Genomic DNA, 20,170 nt, shown 5'->3' with positions numbered 1-20,170 from the left:
CGGATAGTAGAAGAGACAAATCCTGGGTGCCCTTTAACACAAAAGGCAGACAGTCTAAAACCGAGGAGGACAGCCTGACAGTCTGGGGGAGATTAGAGGCACACAACAGATGTTACTCCTTGATTAACAATAGTGTCTGCCAGGGGTGAGTCTCAGCTCCCCACCCTTCTGAGGCCCACTATATTAATTCCAGCTCCTAGGAAATATATTGATTTACTGTACATAATGTTATGGGACAGGGATGATAATTTGCAGTCCTTTAACAATGCATAGAAAAAGCATGGACTTCATGAATTGAATTGCCACTGGCTCATCCAGTGGACCCATATTTAAACAAACAGTGAGCTAAACCAACTTTAAGGTGAGATACCCACCTCTTGTAAAAATACTTGTTTAAATAAACTGATAAAAGTGTACAACGACCACAAGCACACGTCTGTTTTATATGTTTAAGAAGTTAGAAGGCAAGCAAATATTGTGTGCAGGTTACCACATATACACCAGCTGCACAGCGTTTGTGTGTGCATGTATGAAAAGCTAAACTTGTATGGCTTTGCTGCTGTAGGTCATGATAAAGACTGAATTTAGTTCCTGGAAGAACATCTGCTTGCAATAAATCTATTTATTCAGGATTGGCCTGTGCTGTACTGGAACTGATAATGTAAGGTGGAACAAGCTATGTATATAGAACATGCATTTTACTCCCTCACCCTGTCTGTAAGTCACACGCACTCGGTAGGTTATCATGTTACACTGCTGTGTATTGTGAAAGTACCCTGTCTATATGCTCAGATCAAAACTGTGATTACTTTTCATTACAACAGGGTTGCTCACACCATTAGTTGTAGGCGCGGGGTGGTCTCTTTTACAAAAAACATCAGAGGATAATATTTTCATTTCTACCATAACAAGCTTCGACTGAATTGTGTATGAGGTATAAATAAACTAAAGAAACGCAAAGAATATGAGAAAACTAAAAAAGATTGTAGCATAAATAACTCGTGGGACACCCCTCGCCCCTACCCAAAGTGGTACGGCTCGCGTATGTTGTCACAGGCTCATTAGCGTGCAGTCTTGTTGGACAGTAGAGCACTGGGTTAATGTTGTAGTCTGCAGGAGCTGCCTTGAGCTGAAGTAAGCTTCCTGTTCTTTTTTTTCTTTAGTAAAACAAAACTCAACACGGTCAACCGAAACTAACCAGTTGCCCGGTGGTTGTTGAAGATACGAGACGCTCACCGTGATGATTGTGAGTGGCAGTTTTTAGTCTAAAAAAAAAAACTTTCTGGCTTAGCTAACTTTGAATCTGTTACTACTATGTCATAAAGAGTGAGGTGCGATGTTCCTCTGTGTTTTGAAAGTGCGTGGTTTCTGTTAATGTAATATTTATGGTGACACATTAGAAGTAACTCCCAGCAAAGTGTTGTCGGTGAAAACAAAACATAGCTAAAAGTAGTAGTTAGTTAGCTTAGCAACTTTTCCTCTTGTTTACTGCCTTAGCCATGCCCTTTTTGTGTTTTGCCTAGGTTATTACTTGCATAAATTCTACTGTAAATGATTTTGTCTTCTGCCGCTTATTATATTTATGTTTTGTCACTATAATTTGTGATTTAATATTGTAGGGACTTATAATAATTATATATAAAAAAGATATAATAGTAAGTTTGTCCATTCATCCACTCAGCATTTTTGACAGTAAGTATAAATTCATCCACATACATTTGTAAAGTGACTTTGAAGTCCAGACATTCTGATCTCATACTGGATTTTCCCTCACGCATTGCAAAAGAAGTCAGTGTTGGTTAGTTAGTGACAAATGTATAAGACTTTTAAAATACATTTTACAGGTATTTATTTGCTGGTGGGACATTGGTGGCCCATCTATTTCTCAGATCCGTGTGTAGTTACACTCTATGCTGTTTTTCTTATCTTTATCTTACCAACCTTACCCTCGGGTATGAAGTCAGGACTGGCTGATACACAGTCCAACAGATTCTGCAATTTAAGTGGATGTTGGGATCATAAACACAAGAACTTGTTAACTTGTTAAACCTGAACTACTGGCTGTGTCCCATAGCTATAATTGGGTCTGATAAAATTTATAGGTGGCTTGTATCATTTATTAGGGTTACATTAGGTGACTTGTCCTTGAAGTACAGATGTATTTATTTTTTACTTTCTGTACATGCATGTGTAATATCTATTTTTCACAATTAGCAGCTTGTGGCCTTTCTGTCATAATCCTGTTTGCTTCTGTGAGCTCCCATCACAGTAATTTCTTTGCCAGACTCATTTCCCTTTCATAAAGGATTTTAGAAAAGGGGTTTAAGGGAGTGTTTGTGTTGGTAACTTGGACTAGCTTAGTTTTCAGGGCCTTTTCTTCTAAAATTAAGAGGCATCCACCTGGATGGTTGGCAAGCTCCTCTGAAAAACTGTTAAACAGTTTTAGCTCAAGGACACGAGTGACTGCCTATCAGAACTTGCCTTAAACAATATGTAAATATCCTGTGTACTGTAATGCCATTGTTGCAGCATTGTTCACTTCCATGAGACAATGTTGGGACTACATGGTATTTAGTCAGAGGGAAGGCAGTGTTTAGGTTGGATAAATTCCTGCATGTAAACCCCAGGAGTAGTCTCTCCCCTGCATTATAATGTCCACTCAATGTGCCTTATTCTTATTTTGGTCCATTAACATGCAATGCTATTCCAATGTCGTTGTTGTGTCTTCAAGCCTCTGTAATTAAGTGACTTGGCTAGATTTAGAATTCAAGTGGACAGCATTTCTCTCCAACTTGGACAAGTTTGTTGAAAGCCGTGATTACAGAGATCCACAAAGCCGTTGTTCTGGACAAATGTATACAGTGCAAGTGATTATGTATGAGAAAATTAAACAGCAGGCCTGCTTTAAAACGTAGGCCTCCTTGGCTGCCATGCATAGCCATGCTGAGCCTTTGTGTTTATGGTAAGTGGGCAGCTGCATGCTTGTGAGACCTTGGCTGTACCCCAGGCCCTCAACTGAGTCTGATAACTGCTATTGAAGCCTCCCAGCCATGCTCATTTCTGACTATTCACTCACTGCTTTAAATGTAGTGCACCTCCTGTTTGACATAGCCTAATTTCTGTGAACATGCAGACAGCTGTGGGCTAGCCTGCCTCCTACAATGAGTTTCATAAATTTCATTTCAGTCAGTCAGCCGTGACAGTACTTAGTAGCACCTGCCCTCTGTGAGACCAGCTTATGAGAGTACCAACAAAGAAAGTTTCAGGTTTCAAAATCTTGAATTTCATAGTAAGAATTCTGCATGTTGATATTGTTTTAAATTTGGATGTATGTTCCAGCACATCCACAGATACAAAAGCGCAACACTAGTTTGACACTATGTCATTCACATATCTGGTCTATGATGTAGTATCACTAGCTATATTAATTCAAACACCACCATGTCATTAGAGACTGTTCAAATGCGAGTCCAAATATGGGGCCTGCATGCAGCTCAAAGATGAACAACATCAGTGCCAACAGCTTGGGGAAACAAGCTTTTTAGGAACATGCATATTCTTTCCAAGGGAGTGTTTCTGCAGAGAGCCACAGCCAGGCATTTACCCAGCATTCCTTTCACAAGTGGTGCAGTCATGAAGAGCAGCATAAATCCCTCAGTTCGTTTTTAAGTCTGGCCATCTCAGGTGCTCAGCAGATGCTCAGATTATTGAGATGGCCACAATCCTGGGATTGTTGAGGGCAGGACACAGCTCCAGCTGCCATTCTTTTGTGCACATCAAAAGAGGATGCGTGGAAATTTAGCTTGACATCCTCGCCATCACAAGATGTTTGTGTATCAGTGTACCCAGACGAGAGCTTTAAATTTAAGCACTGCGATATCTTTCAAATGGGTACATAATAATCTTATAAGTAGTTTAGAAGTGTATTATACACTTGATTTAGGGCTAAAACAATCATATCTGTGTTGTTTTCCACCAGCTGTCCAAGTGCTATATAGATGGATTAGTATTAGCTCTGATTGCCCATCAGACACAAAGCTGCTAAATCCTTATATAATGGTGGCCCAACCCATGGGATTACACCGTAAGTCATGTATGGCAAAGCTGTTCAAATTGACGAAACAGGGGTGCACTTATTTTAGATGTGCAAACCCAGTTTAAGTTAAAAAAAAAGTGTCATTTCTTTTCTTTTTTCATAGAAAAAACAGTAGGGTATCTGGAGGTTTTGAGACCTTGGCTGACTTTAAAGCAGACATTTGCTTTAACTTGACCCAATCAATTCTGTGGTTTCCTGTCGTGTCCTATCTCATTTACGCTGTGCCAAAGCTTTCTGTTTCTGACAACCTAAAGCTGCGATGGTTGAAAGCCTTCTAGTGACCACAAAGGAAGCGTGGAGTCCCATCAGCTTGCCCAAGGCGGCTTATTGTTGTGTTTCAGAAGGGCTGCTGTCACTGCAGACTTGGCTGCTGTCACTGCAGACTTTGCTGCAGTCAGTCAGCAGCCTGTTTGCATGTGATGGAAGGCCACGTCTGAGGAGCACGTCCTGCAACGTTGTTCCCCTTTTATAGAGATTAGACTTCTCAGTTGTCATAGTGTCAGCTGCCCTGGCTCAGATAAAACGTTATCGCGCTGCAGAACCATAGAGACTCCCACTGATTCCCGATAATGCCAGCATCGTTAATGGAGGTGATTCGAGTTTTGACATCAGAAGGGGAGTGGCACCCCTTGGGCAGAAATTCTAGATACCTCATTTGGCAGATTACACCATCTATGAGCACAGCTGTGCATGCAGTATTAGGTGAGTGGGTTGGGTGTAACCATTAAGCACTAGTCATGCTATGGTATGGCTTCCACATTTGTTTTACAGGTTTGTCTGTACAAGAAAAGGCAGACCAAGCTAGCCTTTGCCAGAACTTATTCACACACTGACACAAGTTTAAATGGCTTTTAAAGGCTGCAAGGTTAGGCTTTTATAATTGTGTATTCAACTCATGTCATGGAGCCGAGGAATGTTTATAATTATGTCATAAACCTCACCCATTTAAAGCACTCAGTTCAGATTTATGGGAGATGGGATTTGTGGGATAAAAATGAAATGCCCAAGCATGAGAAAGATGATTAAGCCGCTGCTACAGCGGTGGTTGTTTACAATTTTAGAATTAAGAATGTAGGACTCGATTTTTTGTCTTTTTCCATCCTTCTAGGGAAGGGAGACGTAATTTAATTACCTCTTTGTTCAAATAAATGTCAGAACTTTTCTCATGTTTGGGCAAACTTTCTTTTCTCTTTGTTAATGTCGCTTACGTATGTCACCAAGTCATTCAGTGTAATATATAAACAACTGTTTCCTCTGTCCAAGCACATCCATAGCTATCTCTGCAGTGAAACAGATCTCTGAGGTTAATACTCATGCACAGTGTAATCGGCCTGACCCACTCCAGCTTCAGGCTTTTATGTGTCCTTTTCTCAACACACAGGCCACAAGTTAAAACTGCCAGACATCCTTGAGTGGTGTTGATCTTGTTTTATATAACTCTGCTAAAAACGTCCTTCTAGTTAAGTTGTTTTCTTCATGTGGTAAGTGCTTGTAATGGAAATCATATGCCGAATGCAAATGCCACCTTCAGCATGTCAGCTCCTGCAGGGTCTTGTGATGCTCTTCCCCCAACATCCCTCACGCACACACACTTTACCCCACCGCCGGCAACCTCAGATGTCGCCTTTATTGTTTCCCACGGTGTCTCATCTTCTGCACAAAGCACTCTTTTGTTTTGCATGCACCATCCCCCCCCCCCCCCCTTTTTTTTTTACCCCACTTGCAGTTGTTCTGTCATTTAAGTGCACACCCTCTGATCTTGCATGCAACGTACGAAGATCTTGTGTCCACTTCACTTTATTTCAGTCGCCTATCTTACTTGGCTTCGTGTGGTACTGATCTAGTGGTTGTAAAATTCTTCATGATGATTATATAGATTTATATCTGTGACTAATCAGCAGTTTTACTGTAATCATGGCGCAGCATTAATACGAAGAAGGTTGTTTTGATAACCGCAAGGTCAGCTATTCCCAGCCAGCCCCTGAGGATTCAATTACACAACTTTGACTTTGCTCTATTCCTTGCTGTGTGCTTAATGGAACACTTTTGAGGAAACTTGCTCTCTGTACTATAAAAACAGGCAAAAATAAAACAAGGTATAGAGTTCCACTTTTGTTATTAGGTTGGAGAGAACATTGAAGTGAAACACCTTGTAATATTAATCTATCGATGGCAGCATGACGAAATAGGTGACGCCTTGTCAATCAAAGCGAGTGTTTGCTGGGAATGTTTACTCCATTGAGAATAATAAACAGAGCTTGTCGAGCCATTGACCTCCTTGAAATTTCCACTATCTATCTTCCAGATGTTGAACAGGATGCTCCTGTGTAGAGTGACGGGCGAGTTGGAGAATTTATCAGTATTAAATGCTCATCTCTGCACATGCAAGTTAGATCTAAAAAGTTAAAAGCTTGCTCATTCGTGAAAGAATGTGTTATTTGTGGTTTCATGGTTGTCATAAGTGTGCGTGCCTGTGCAACGTTAACAGGCCAGTGATTGAAATCATTTGATAGACTTAAACTAAGCATGCATTATCTACCCAGGGTATAATTTAATCTGATCAAACCATCCTAACTAGCTTTGTACTGTTTAGTTTGACCTAATGGTGACAGGTTACCCCATGTAGTCCTTATTACAGTACTTGCTAATAAGCATTGTTAAAAAAAATAAATAAATACAAGTATTAGTAAGTATTAATTGAAGTAGACTATGAAACCTGTTTAGATTTAGCTGTGAAACTTTTTTTTACCTAATTCTCTCCCTTGATGCATGCTATTTGTGCCATCCAACTGACCAATGAAGGGGTTGACTTACAAGTTGGCTTTTATAGTAGCAAGATGAAACCTTATAAAGAATGTGACATTTGCACATTTTCCCATTTTATACAGCTACAGTAAGAGTGAGAATGTATTTCAGTGTTTAAGCAGTGACACAAATCCCCCTTTGGGGATGGATGAGAAAGGGCATCCGGCGTAAAACTGCCAAATCAAACGTGGAGCTACCTGCTGTGGTGACTCCTTGTAACAAGGCAGATGTGTGCAACAGTTGAATTGTCTCCTGATGATTTGAAGAGCAAATGTACTGGTGATCAGGTGGGGAAAGCCCTGACCCACTTTTTAAGTTTTGCTTCTAGGTGTGGTAGAATTAGAATTATTGGGTTTTTACAAAATGTTATGGGATTGGTTTAGATCACTGGGTAGAACAGGAGACCTATGTGCTGTAAGACTAATGCAGAGGTTTGGGTTTGAATCTGACACGAGGACATTTACTTGTGTTATAGTTTGATTACTTAGCTGAATACATCGTGTAAATTTTTGTAAAATTGTTGGAAAGCTACAACTGGAACATGACAAATGGGTAATGTTTTACATAGCATAAGCATGTTATTATTTTCATTGCATGCCCACATTAGCATATAGCTCAAAGCATACAGCCTGACAGCTGCTAATGTGACTGTAGCTCTAACTATTCTCAAGGAGAGAGATTTCCTGTAAGACTTTTAAGATTAACTTTTGATATCATTAGGAGTTTAGTAGTTGAAGCTGAGATGATGATAGTGTCCCTCCATAAAAAAGGAGTTTGTCTTCTCCTCCTGCTTGATGGCTCTCTGCTTATATGGTCGACAGAATGTCAGAAATGTACTGAATTATAATCCTGGGCTCATCTTTGTGTGTCTGCTCAGGATTGGACCGAGGAGTGAAGCACATTCTGGGAGGAGCCGAGGGTGGGCGTCTTTAATTTATGAGAAATCAGTCTGCTAACGCCGTGCTCATCGAGATGTCCTCCAGCTTAACTTGGCATTACCGTAACGACGTGGGACAAGCATGTGCGTTGCCATGGTGATCATTTACCCCAAAACACTGGAAAAGAAGGGTGCCGATGATGTAACAACCAAACGCACAAATTTTGTCCCGGTAAGAGGTTATTTTTTTATTCATGTGAGCAGATGTTTTGTGAGTGTGTGTCTCTGTGTGTTATTTCACATGTTTACATAAAATGACACAACCTAACCACGAGACTTCACCCAATGAGGAAGAGGACAATGTTCTGCTCAGGTTTAGGAAGTTATTGCTGGCCACTCATTACTCCATAGCACTTTTATGATTCTGCATTTTATTTTTCTAATTTGCCAACTTTAACCAGAGCTACAAAATCTTAGTCAGTAATAATCCACTCTGTTGAACCCCCCCACCCCCCATTTTTTTACCAAAATGATATTCACAGATTCACTAGAAACGAGTATTATAGTGCTCTATCTACTAGGATAAGCAGCTCTGACTCAGCACAGAGTAAAAATTCCCCCACTAATATGGACTGACTTTGCCCTCTTAGTCCCATGAAATGAAGTCATCATGTTCACGGGCTGAGCATCCATCAGAGGAATTTATGGTGGAATGCTTTCTCTCTCTCTTTCTCTGCGTTGCCGAGTTGCACGTAGGACCAGTAACGCATACACAGAATCTGTCTTTCCAGTAGTTGTTGTTTTTGCTTCTTTTTATTTGTTCGTTTACTGACTTGTAATTATTAAAGCCTGTTCTACATTTTATTTTTGTGGCTTTCCTGTAAGCTGAAAATTTTCTTTTTTTTTCTTTTTCTACAGTTCCAGGCACAGACCATGAGCCAGGGGACAGCACTTTTCTCTTGCGGACTCATGGGTAAAGGTTTGCATTATGTGACATGGATAAAATCTTAGATCTTTAACTTATTTACATGTTGCACATTGCTTACAATAACAAACAGGACAGGAAGTGTTGTTATAAAGTAGTTACAGTGGGGCAAAAAAGTATTTAGTCAGCCACCGATTGTGCAAGTTCCCCCACTTAAAATGATGACAGAGGTCAGTAATTTGCACCAGAGGTACACTTCAACTGTGAGAGACAGAATGTGAAAGAAAAATCCATGAATTCACATGGTAGGATTTGTAAAGAATTTATTCGTAAATCATGGTGGAAAATAAGTATTTGGTCACCTCAAACAAGGAAAATCTCTGGCTCTCACAGACCTGTAACGTCTTCTGTAAGAAGCTTTTCTGTCCCCCACTCGTTACCTGTATGAATGGCACCTGTTTGAACTCATCATCTGTATAAAAGACACCTGTCCACAGCCTCAAACAGTCAGACTCCAAACTCCGCCATGGCCAAGACCAAAGAGCTTTCGAAGGACACCAGGAAAAGTATTGTAGACCTGCACCAGACTGGGAAGAGTGAATCTACAATAGGCAAGCAGCTTGGTGTGAAAAAATCAACTGTGGGAGCAATCATCAGAAAATGGAAGACATACAAGACCACTGATAATCTCCCTCGATCTGGGGCTCCACGCAAGATCTCATCCCGTGGGGTCAAAATGATCATGAGAACGGTGAGCAAAGATCCCAGAACCACACGGGGGGACCTGGTGAATGACCTGCAGAGAGCTGGGACCAAAGTAACAAAGGTCACCATCAGTAACACACTACAACGGCAGGGAATCAAATCCCGCAGTGCCAGACGTGTTCCGCTGCTGAAGCCAGTGCATGTCCAGGCCCGTCTGAAGTTTGCCAGAGAGCACATGGATGATACAGCAGAGGATTGGGAGAATGTCATGTGGTCAGATGAAACCAAAGTAGAACTTTTTGGTATAAACTCAACTCGTCGTGTTTGGAGGAAGAAGAATACTGAGTTGCATCCCAAGAACACCATACCTACTGTGAAGCATGGGGGTGGAAACATCATGCTATGGGGCTGTTTTTCTGCCAAGGGGACAGGACGACTGATCCGTGTTAAGGACAGAATGAATGGGGCCATGTATCGTGAGATTTTGAGCCAAAACCTCCTTCCATCAGTGAGAACTTTGAAGATGAAAGGAGGCTGGGTCTTCCAACATGACAATGATCCAAAACACACCGCCCGGGCAACAAAGGAGTGGCTCCGTAAGAAGCATTTGAAAGTCCTGGAGTGGCCTAGCCAGTCTCCAGACCTCAACCCCATAGAAAATCTGTGGCGGGAGTTGAAAGTCCGTGTTGCTCGGCGACAGCCCCAAAACATCACTGCTCTCGAGAAGATCTGCATGGAGGAATGGGCCAAAATACCAGCTACTGTGTGTGCAAACCTGGTAAAGACCTATAGTAAACGTTTGACCTCTGTTATTGCCAACAAAGGTTATGTTACAAAGTATTGAGTTGTATTTTTGTTATTGACCAAATACTTATTTTCCACCCAGATTTACGAATAAATTCTTTACAAATCCTACCATGTGGATTCATGGATTTTTTTTTCACATTCTGTCTCTCACAGTTGAAGTGTACCTCTGGTGCAAATTACTGACCTCTGTCATCATTTTAAGTGGGGGAACTTGCACAATCGGTGGCTGACTAAATACTTTTTTGCCCCACTGTATGTACTAGATGGTCTATGATTAAAGTCTAGTGCATTTTGTTCATTGTAGCTTTATGTTTGGTGAAACATGTCTGGCAGGTGTTTTTGCCAACAGAAATAATACAGTAACGACTTTGTGTTGGGGGTTTAGCATTAATTTAAATTTTGCGGCACTCCTTGATGCTTCAATACTCCAGACATGCCGCAAAAGAGTCATATCTTTAGTTTTCTTCTAGCGGTAGGACATACTTTACAGTCTCTGTTTTGTATAATTGGATGTATTATGTCCTTGCAGTTACTTGGCATTGAGTGTGTAAGAATTGAAAATGTCCTGGCATAGAACAGAGTTATACCAGAAGGCCTTTTGTTCTTTGTCCTACCCGTGTATTGTGGATGGCATTTTGGGGAATTTTATCTCCAGTGAAGAAGAATAGACCTTTTGCATACCAGAAGTGGGCAGTGGCCTCGATGTTTAGTATCTGACTCAGAGTTGACCAACCAGTTCATTTGGCATATCTGTTCTGTGGTTTACGAGTGTTGTTTCTATGACAATAACAGGTGTTTGCATGGTAGCTTTGGTTTCGGAGAATATCTGACCATTGACTGCAAATACCGAGCTGGTCTGATGCATCGCTCTTGTAAATCTCAACGAAGAGATGAAAAGCTGTAGTTAGAAGCTTATTGACATTTGCTCAGGCATGTTGAGTCAGTTGGACGTTGAGCTCCATTCCCTTTTCCAATCAGCTGTACTTACAGACGGTGACGCTAAAGCAGTGGCTGCAGGGCAGTATTTATTTTTAGTGCCAATTAAACAAAGCAGTGAGTAGTGTCAACACAAAGTACACATGGTGACACCCATGCTTATGCATTGCATAAGTTGCGGGTACTAAACAATTGTAGTACCTAGGACTAAAAGCAATTTTCTTTGTTTGAGATTCATCTCCTAAAGGAGTTTGCACAGTGCTGCAGGGGTGTATAATGGTGGATTTTTAATTGTATCTTAATATATTTTTAAAATCTTTGTGTAAATTTGACACTAGGGAGTAAATTTGCAGTCCTGCATGAGTATGGAGCTGTTGTTGAAAACTGCTGAAGAGACTGAAGTGAAAAAAGAGGGAAAGTAACAGATTAGCACTGGAGTTTGAACACTGCATTAAGATCTGTGGGCAGCTGTTGATTGATCAACACACTTTCAGTTCAAGTTTAGCCCTTACATTGTTTCCCATATTGTAGGTGGGATTGTGTTTGGGTGTCTTTTGTTTTTTAAAGGCAGTTTCATTCATATAAATGTGGTCTGTCTGTTGCAGACACAAGCCGGTGGAGGGACATGGGTCACAGGTGTGCCATCCAGCGGAGGCCAGTTGGAACCAGCCTGGAGAGCCTGTGGGATGTTCTGCCAGAAGTGCACACAAGTTCTGCCCACTGGGACTGGGATGTTGGCTCCACTTCAAGCACAATCACTAACTTGTTGCAGGACCTAAGCCTAACTGAGGCCTCGCACTCCACCGCTCCCCCCAGCAAACGACAGTGCCGGTCCCTGTCTTGCTCAGACGAGCTCAGTGGTTGTCGCTCTTCCTGGCGTCCTCAGGGCTCTCGCGTGTGGACAGCTGTGGAAAAACGGAGGTGCCACAGTGGAGGAAGCGTCCAACGCAACAGTATTGGAAACATGCAGAGTGGCTTTGCGGGCATGCAGCGCAGCTCCAGTTTCAGCCTGCCTGCCCGATCCAACACCCTTGAGCTGCCGTCTTTCACCCAGCGCCCTCCATGGTCTTCTGCGTTCACCAGCCTGACTCCCTCCTCCTCTTCCTCAGTGCCCCTGTCCTCCGACCCTTCATCGCAGCCCCTCTACCTCTCTCATGAACAAATTTGTCTCCCTGAGCCTCGTGGACCGTCACCTCCCAGCTCCCCCGACTCCACTCCAGAACTGGAACGGCGTGGAGGACAGGGGGGTCTTCCCCGTAGTCGCTCACAACCATGCGTCCTCAATGAGAAGAAGACTGGTGTGAAGCGCAGGAGACCAGATGACACACACAAACAGAGGCCTTCACTGGATCTGGCAAAAATGACACAGGTTGGTATTTAACATGTAGATCAGATGATAATATAATATTTTTCTTTATTTAGACAGAAGAAACATTAAATACTGAAAACCTGCCAGTTTACCTCTTCCATTTAACAACACGTTGCACTCAAGATGCTGTCTGTTAATACACTGTATTAACTTTGAAACTGAGCCAGTCATAATTTATTAGGAGCTTTTTCCATTGGCGTTTTTATGTGGCATTTATTTATCGGTTAAACGCGCCACAACCCCATGACTTCAAGGAGGAGGATTACAGGAAATGGTCATACCAGCTGGAAGCTTTGCGAGGTCAATCAGTGTCAGTCACAAGCATTTTTCTCCTTATGTGTCGGATAAACAAAACACTTATGGTTAAGGTCACTCCATTGTTTCCCTCAGGCGTTGTCATTAAAGGCAATTGTTAATTCATGCAAGCCTATTCAGGGTCACATTCGATTATCTGAGCTTGTACTCACAGAGTTTGAAGAAAAGTAGCCCCATTAAATGTGCTACTGAATAAAGATAATTTGATCAAAGCAGGAATTACTAGAGGAATGATTAGCTTCGGTTGGTCGCTTCTGAAATTTGGATTTATCTGGACATCCTGGCAGGCGTTTGTCTGTTTGCCCCTCGAGCTCACACACACACACACGCACACACACGGTGCAGTTTCACACATTCACTGGCTGGATCATAAACTTGGAGCTGGACTTGGCCCCTGTGAGAAAGTCACCCAGAGTTCAGCAGTGTCTTAACAACAACGCTGCTGTGACACGACAAACAGACGCCGCACGCGCTCCAAGCAGGAACGAGGTCAGCGTGGCGAAAACAACCTTAGATGAGGCAGAGAAATTTCAGGGTGCTTAGATTTGGATCTTCCCTGCTGCTCTTTGTCTCTGTTAAAAAGGCACAACTCTGACAGGTAGAAAAAAAACAAAAAAAACTTCCAGTGATCGGTAAATTTTGTTGCTTCACTTTCTTTTGAATTGAAGTGACTGGCGTAAGGCAAACCCTGGAGGAAATGACTTCCAAATGACTAGCATGAGAGGGATAAAATATCATTTGACTTTTAGCCTAGTTACGCAGAGGAACTTTCTTCAGTCTTTTCTAAATGATTCATTACAGCAGTAGAATATAGAGTTTGACACGTAGGTTTATCACTCAAGCTGCTTACAGGTGGATGTTGAGGTGGTGGACGGGTGGAAACAGCAGGCATCCACACAAGGAACTGCAACTGGAATTTCAGAGGGAAAAATGGGAAATGTTCAAGTTTCCAGCCTGAATTAACTGCAACAATCCCATTATTCATAAACCCTTAATTGTCGTTATTGCTCTAATTGGTTCTGAGGAACAAGCTTTCACTTAAACCTATTTACATTTTATAGGTTAAGTGATTTCATTGAAAAAAGGACTAAATATGTTATATTTAAAGTATGAAGTGTGTAGTTGCCTTAGATTCAACAGAAATGACATTCACGTTTGATGATAGAGTAAGTCTGTTTGGCACTCAGCTCAAGGGCTTATATCGCTTCACACCCGTCGCCCTATCCGCATTCAAAGTCACCTTACTATTCAAAGATCGGTCTCAGTGCTGAGTGCGTCTCTAAAGTGTCCTCTCATCCACACGCCTCACTGGTGTGATTTACTCTCTGCGTGGTTCACTGTGACTGCAAGTGGAGCAGCTGTGGCAGAGGTTATAGATCGTCTCACAGGGGGGGATATGTGTCGGGTAAAGAGATATTGATTTCTGTAAATTCAGCTCAGTGCGTAGATCGCTCCCACTACCAGGCCTCATGAGCTATTGATCAGCTTTTATTGACGGAGAGTCAAGGTCAGTATGGATGAGGAGACTTTCTGCTCTCCTCTTCGTTTCATTCAGTGGGTGGGTGGGAACGAGGGAGCGTGACAGTAACAGACAACGCAGGCAGTACTTACTCATTAGCCTCATTTTTATTGGTGCAGTAAGTTATGTGAGGATACGCTGTCAAAGAAGATTTTGTGTGCATAACAAGTCTGCTACTCTAAATTAGAATTGTATTTGGTTAAGTTAACATCCGTGCCACTGTTTTTTTCCATATCCCAGACTAATTGTGACCTTATCAGTTTAGTCTCATGGTCTCTCAGGCGAGAAGTCTGAGAGACCTAATGCTGAAGGCAGCAATGTGACACTGGCCTGCTGCTGACAAATGCACCCGCTTGACTAGAGCCAAGAAAAACAGCAGCGCCCTTTTGATCTAGTAGAGACTTTACTCACTCATGCATAGATCTGACCACGATGCTCTCTATGTTTGCAACTCTTAGTGGGTGATAAATCCTGAAAAAGTGAGGTTATTTGTGAACTGACATTGAATCAGCTAGATTTGAAATCACATTTTTATCTATGCTGAGAGTAAAGAGGTGTGATTTGTCGAGTCATAATTAGGGAACTATCATTACGAATTGTTATGAGTTAAAACCTACAAATATTTCCCTCTAAAGGTTTTATGTATCTCATGTTACTATAAACTGTCCTTTCCTTTGTGGTCTTAAAACTTACATTTGATTTATCTCTTATCTATTTATTAATCGCAACTCACTTGGCTGTGAGCTGCATGTCTAACAGTCCCATGCTTGTTTCATGTTATATAAGCACACAAGTGACAGCAGGTTTCACAGAGCTCCTATTCTCCCGTGTCCCTCTGCCCTAACACCGTAACAGTCAGGCATGAGGCAGCTGTCCTGCCTTCTACACATTAGCTGTACAGATTGGAAAAGCCTCAGTTGTAAAGCTTCTCGTTCCAGCGTGCACAGCTGTCACAGGACTTGCCCACAGCAGTGCTGGCACACATGTATTTGCCTACAAAAGGTTCTGGGTTTCCCAGATGTATGTGGGTGTTGTGCAGAGTCAAAAGGCCAACATGAGCGATGTCTGCCTCCTGGGTATCTGGCTACTTGCTGTTTTCCAATCTCTCCCATCGGCCTTCAGATCACAGTTAACAGTCTCACATGCTGTCTGTAATGGAAGCTAAATTTGTATCCTTCAAATCTTGTTATATTTTTATATTATAGAGTTTCTTGACCAGTGTCCAGCACTGACCTCACTCAGTCACCCACATGCTGTTTGAGTACAGTAGTGGGATTGTTTTCATAAGACGTCTGTGTGCCTTTAGCCATGCTTGTGTCCTCTTTAGGATATGGGTCATACTCCAGGAAGGGAAATGTTTTGTGGTTTAAGTGCAAGTCTGCTTCCTTGAGAGCATGAATTCAAGGCCTCTAAAAAAATTCATTGGCTCTCCACAGAAACTTCGGAATTTCCACAGTCTGAGCTGCCCAGGATTCACAGGCGAGGACGGCCGCGAGTCCAGCCAGGCTACCCCCACCCTCAGGAGCACCACTCAGCGCGATACTGACGACTCAAACGAGCACAGCTTCAAGGACATTCAGCCTCAGACCAAAGAGGGCGAGATCACCAGCACCGTGTCGTCAGACACCGCTACAGAGGATGCAGACTGGAACTCCACCGATTGTGACGACATGACACCAGGAACGGCCAATGGGAAAGACAGTGAGCCTTTCTGGGCAGGTCTGTGCAGCATGAGGAAGGATCAGCTTGGAGGCGAGCTAGATATTGAACAAATTGAGAGGAACTGAGCGGGACTGCCTTCCTCCTGGGGGAAGCTAATTTAGAGGACTGAAAGAAGAACAGTGCTGATAGTCTTAAGGAAAAAGCAAGTGGAAAGCGTTCTAGCACTTGTCTTTATTTTTTCCCTTGTGGAGAATTTTGAACAGGAGCTTTGTGTGCTAAACGCCTATTTTTGTGGACTTTGTGTAGTCAGAAGCTACTCCCCCACTGTGTGGTATCTTAAACGTGTCTCAGGAGAACAAGAAAGTCAGGGAGGATGGATGTGGGTGAAAATAGAACTGATAAATATAAAAATGATTATGTTGGCTCACAGACTGGGGTCTTTAACATTTCTCTGTAACCCTGATTACCCTAATTGTACTAGATATGGAGAGAATTCACAGCGGGTTTGTAAAAATTCTCTGCTCCAGGAAGAGGGTCTTTTCCTTTGACGTTCTTCAGTAGTACGTGGGTACATGATGGAGAAAAATGGAGACTACTTCATGAGTTACTGTTAGTAAAACCCCTTTCACTTTTACTGAGCAACAGGCTGCACGCACACACCATAAAGTATACTGAAGAGCTTAACATTTCACACAGTAACATCGGGCTTATCTCTGGATCTCTGCTCCTGTATGTTTGAAGAAACGTGATGCTAATAGCGTTAATATTCTTTCTTTTTACGATTTGTAACTACAGAGTTATGTAAAACATGAGCATATTTCTATACGAATAAACACACTTTTTAAAGTGTCATTTGTAACTTCATTATTTAAGTGTTTTTTTCTGGTCATGACATATGGGATCTCTGGACTATGTTTAAAGCAGATTTTAAACTCAGCTAAATTATTTACCATTGGAGCAATTAAAGGATTCTGTGACTGCCAAATCCCTTTCTGGCCACTTGCACGTCTGCTATTTCACCATGGACTGCAAATTTAAACAGACAGAGGGGGAAAAAAGATAAATAATTATACTTTTGTGCAGCCGATTAACAAAGGTGATTAAAGCTAGATCAGCAGCTGCATCCAAGCAGTTTTCATCAGAGTGTCCAAAAATTTTGTGTGCGCGGAAATCAACTTTTACATCCTGAGGCATCTGAGGGGGAGCCATAAATTCAGCCTCGTAACCCTTATCCAACTCAGCGTTGCTGGAGTCTGACCCAGCTGTTGTAGTGTAAGAGAGGTGGGCTACACCCTGGACAGGTGGCCCGTCTATTGCAGGGCTAACACAGAGAGGCAGTCATTCATGCTGACATTAACATTCACAGATAATTTAGAATTGGCAAGTTAATATTCACGTTTTTGAGCTGTGGGAAGAATCCAGAGTACCTGGAGAGAGAACATGCAAATTATACACAACAAGGACCAGCCTGCCAATGAACCACTAACCACTGCACTGCTCAAGGAGAGCAATTAGTGCAAACTGCCTAAACTGACCGATGCCTTGCTGGTGAAAATCTACCATGTGTAGGTGATGCACAGGATTTAAACAGCGTAATCTTAAAATACAAGTTGTCCTAAAAAAGGTGCAGTTTGTCATTGGCAAAATCACACAACTCTTAAGTCAAATGCTGGAACAAATCAGTTTAAAAAGACTAAAATCTTCACAGTAGAAGGCCATCGAGATACACTGAATAAAAGTACTTTCATGCTTAAACTCAACTTGAATGTTGGATTTTATTTATTTGAGGAAAATATAATACTTTTTCCATAAACTAGCACATGCTTTTATATTAATACATCTGATATTTTAAGATAAAAAAGGTAATACAATCAAATACATAATAATATTACATGATTGTGGGGTATAATTGTGCATAACTAGATCTACTTTTGATGATTTTAAGGATATTTTGCAGAGGAAAGTTGCACAGTACATTTTAATGCAGGGATTCTTTGCTATCTTATAAGTGTTACACACTAGCAATGTTACTTTTGGTCAAGTAAAGCAGCTGAAAGACCTCTTTCATTAATAGCAGCAGTGCACAGGACAGCAAGGTCATTGTTGGCGACGTCTTTAATGCAACGATGCAGACTGACCCAATTAAGTTGCAGGAAAAGACAATCACAACCGTAGTAGTGGTACTACTGATGAGCCTGTGTTTGTGTGCTGAGGCGGCGAGTAAGTATGGAGGACGCCAGGCAGAGTTGGGAAGTCCGGTCCCTTTTTCTTTCTCTCTCTTTTCCCTTGATGGCGGGTGGAGTAGTGGAGCTGAGCGACGGTTCACCCCAGAGACCTTCCTCCCTCCCTGCTTTGGGAAACAAAAGGGGCTTTTTCTCTGAGGAGCACAGTGACGTGGGAGGCGGCTGTGAATATGGGCCATGTGTCAGGGCTGCTGCTGCTCCGTTTGTCTGTTTCCCCTCCCCATCTCTGGTGCCTGTGCAAATCTACAAAAATTTATGCCGTCGTTACATTTTTGATTCACTTCTCCCTGACGGCCGCACGCTCCTCCTGCAAGTTTGTTCACACTTGCAATGATGCTTGTCATTCTTTGAAAGCAATGATGTGCCACTGAGGGAAGAAAGACTCCTCATTAAAGACTAGCTGAGTAATTTGAAGATTGCTTGACATGCTATACTCAAGGCTCAAATTTCAAACGAAGCATATCTGCAGGTCGCCTGCAATGCCTTGTAAAGTGCTGACTTGTGGCTGTTGCACGAGAAACCTTTGAGGCCATATTTACGCTCAGAGTCACCAGTGGTACACACAGCTCACTAAACCTTTCTCATGTACTGAGTTGAGAAGGAAAAGGGTAAACACGAGCCTTTTTAAACGTGCCGTGCAGCAGCCCAACACACTCAGGGCCCCCGGCCTTTAATCAGTAGAGCGACAGAAGTGAAGCGAGACGATAGATACAGCAGGAGGGGTGCATGACACTTGCTCAAAACCCTCCACCACACATAAGAGAAAGGTGGTCACTTTTGAGAGGCTTTTGGAGGTTAATGACACTTCACTTCATACGGCATACTTCAGCTTTAAGACAACAGACGTCCCACACTTTTCACCGCATTCGTTTGCTTCTCTATTATGAAAGGGTTGCGCTGACAGTTTTCCGTCCACATGTACATAAATAAATCATTTTATTTAATATTCAAATATGATGCGTGCTTTACAGAATTTTTTTTACGCCATTTTTCCGGGTGGAAAAGTCAAACCATATGTGAAATGAGCCGAATATTGGCAGGAGTCTCGGGTTAGTTGCCAACCACAGCTTGGCAGCTCAAATGTGGTAGAGGTGAAAAGCAATTTAGCAGTACCACCCAACCACAAAACATTTCCAGTAGAGCAAATGCTTTTTTTGTTTGTTTGTGTGTGTGTGTGTGTGTGTGTGTGTGTGTGTGTGTGTGTGTGTGTGTGTGTGTGTGTGTGTGTGTGTGTTTTTAAGTAAAATTGCGAGGAGCTTAATTTTGAAAAGTCAAACCAAAATATCAGCTCAAACCTCCAGTTACTGACTGGTCATGTTGACTACACTTTGCAGGATTCACTCTGAAGTACTTCTGGGAAAAACTGTATTCATTGTCGTGTCTTAAAAGCAGACGTCTGGTCTTACACAAAGAATGAATCAGAAAAGTCATAAATTCTTATTTTTTTTGTCAATACCTTCTGAGTTCAGTCCAGTGTCACTTCACAAGACAACTGCAGGGTCTAAAATGTGAGTCCTCACCTCACCGACCAGTAAAGTTGTAGTTTTTACCTGTTTTGCCTATTAATGAGACTTGTTCCCCATCCACACCAAGGGTCTAGGAATAGAACAGGTTATTTATACTTTCTTTCTAAAGCTGTATTCACATGAGACAAATTCAATAATAGTCGCTTTATGTACAACTATGAAGACTGTTGGGTAGAAAATCGGGGTGGGGTTGGGGACAGCACAGAGAGGGAGGAAATTTAGGGTTTGGCTCCAGACCTAACATCTTCAGACGTTTCAAATCCCTCCTGCACCACCAAGAGCTGTTGGCACAGCTGCCCACAAGGGAAGGAGAGTGATGAAATGTGGGGAAACCGCGTGTCTTGGCGAGCAAAATCAAGAGGCCTCTTTTAGACCAGCTTGCTAC

At 42.2% G+C, this 20,170-nt stretch overlaps 1 protein-coding gene across 3 annotated transcripts; it reads left to right on the top strand.

Annotated features, from left to right (window-relative positions):
* Positions 1-1,071: 1,071 nt before the first annotated feature.
* On the top strand, positions 1,072-16,225 carry fam53b (family with sequence similarity 53 member B). Of its 3 annotated transcripts, none has more exons than XM_080872981.1 (5): positions 1,072-1,134; positions 7,779-8,010; positions 8,697-8,757; positions 11,757-12,520; positions 15,791-16,225. In XM_080872981.1, exons 2-5 carry the CDS (start codon positions 7,921-7,923, stop codon positions 16,139-16,141), a joined length of 1,266 nt encoding a protein of 421 aa, XP_080729107.1. In that variant the 5' UTR covers positions 1,072-1,134; positions 7,779-7,920; the 3' UTR covers positions 16,142-16,225. The 3 variants fall into 3 exon arrangements, with proteins under 3 accessions (XP_080729107.1, XP_080729108.1, XP_080729106.1); XM_080872982.1 differs by having other exon boundaries at positions 1,078-1,246; positions 8,697-8,751; XM_080872980.1 differs by having other exon boundaries at positions 1,078-1,246.
* Positions 16,226-20,170: the final 3,945 nt, after the last annotated feature.

Source organism: Rhamphochromis sp. 'chilingali', assembly GCF_963969265.1.
Source record: "Rhamphochromis sp. 'chilingali' genome assembly, chromosome: 22".
In the NCBI taxonomy this organism is placed as follows: Eukaryota; Metazoa; Chordata; class Actinopteri; order Cichliformes; family Cichlidae; genus Rhamphochromis; species Rhamphochromis sp. 'chilingali'.
This window is presented reverse-complemented; position numbering and strand designations above follow the sequence as displayed.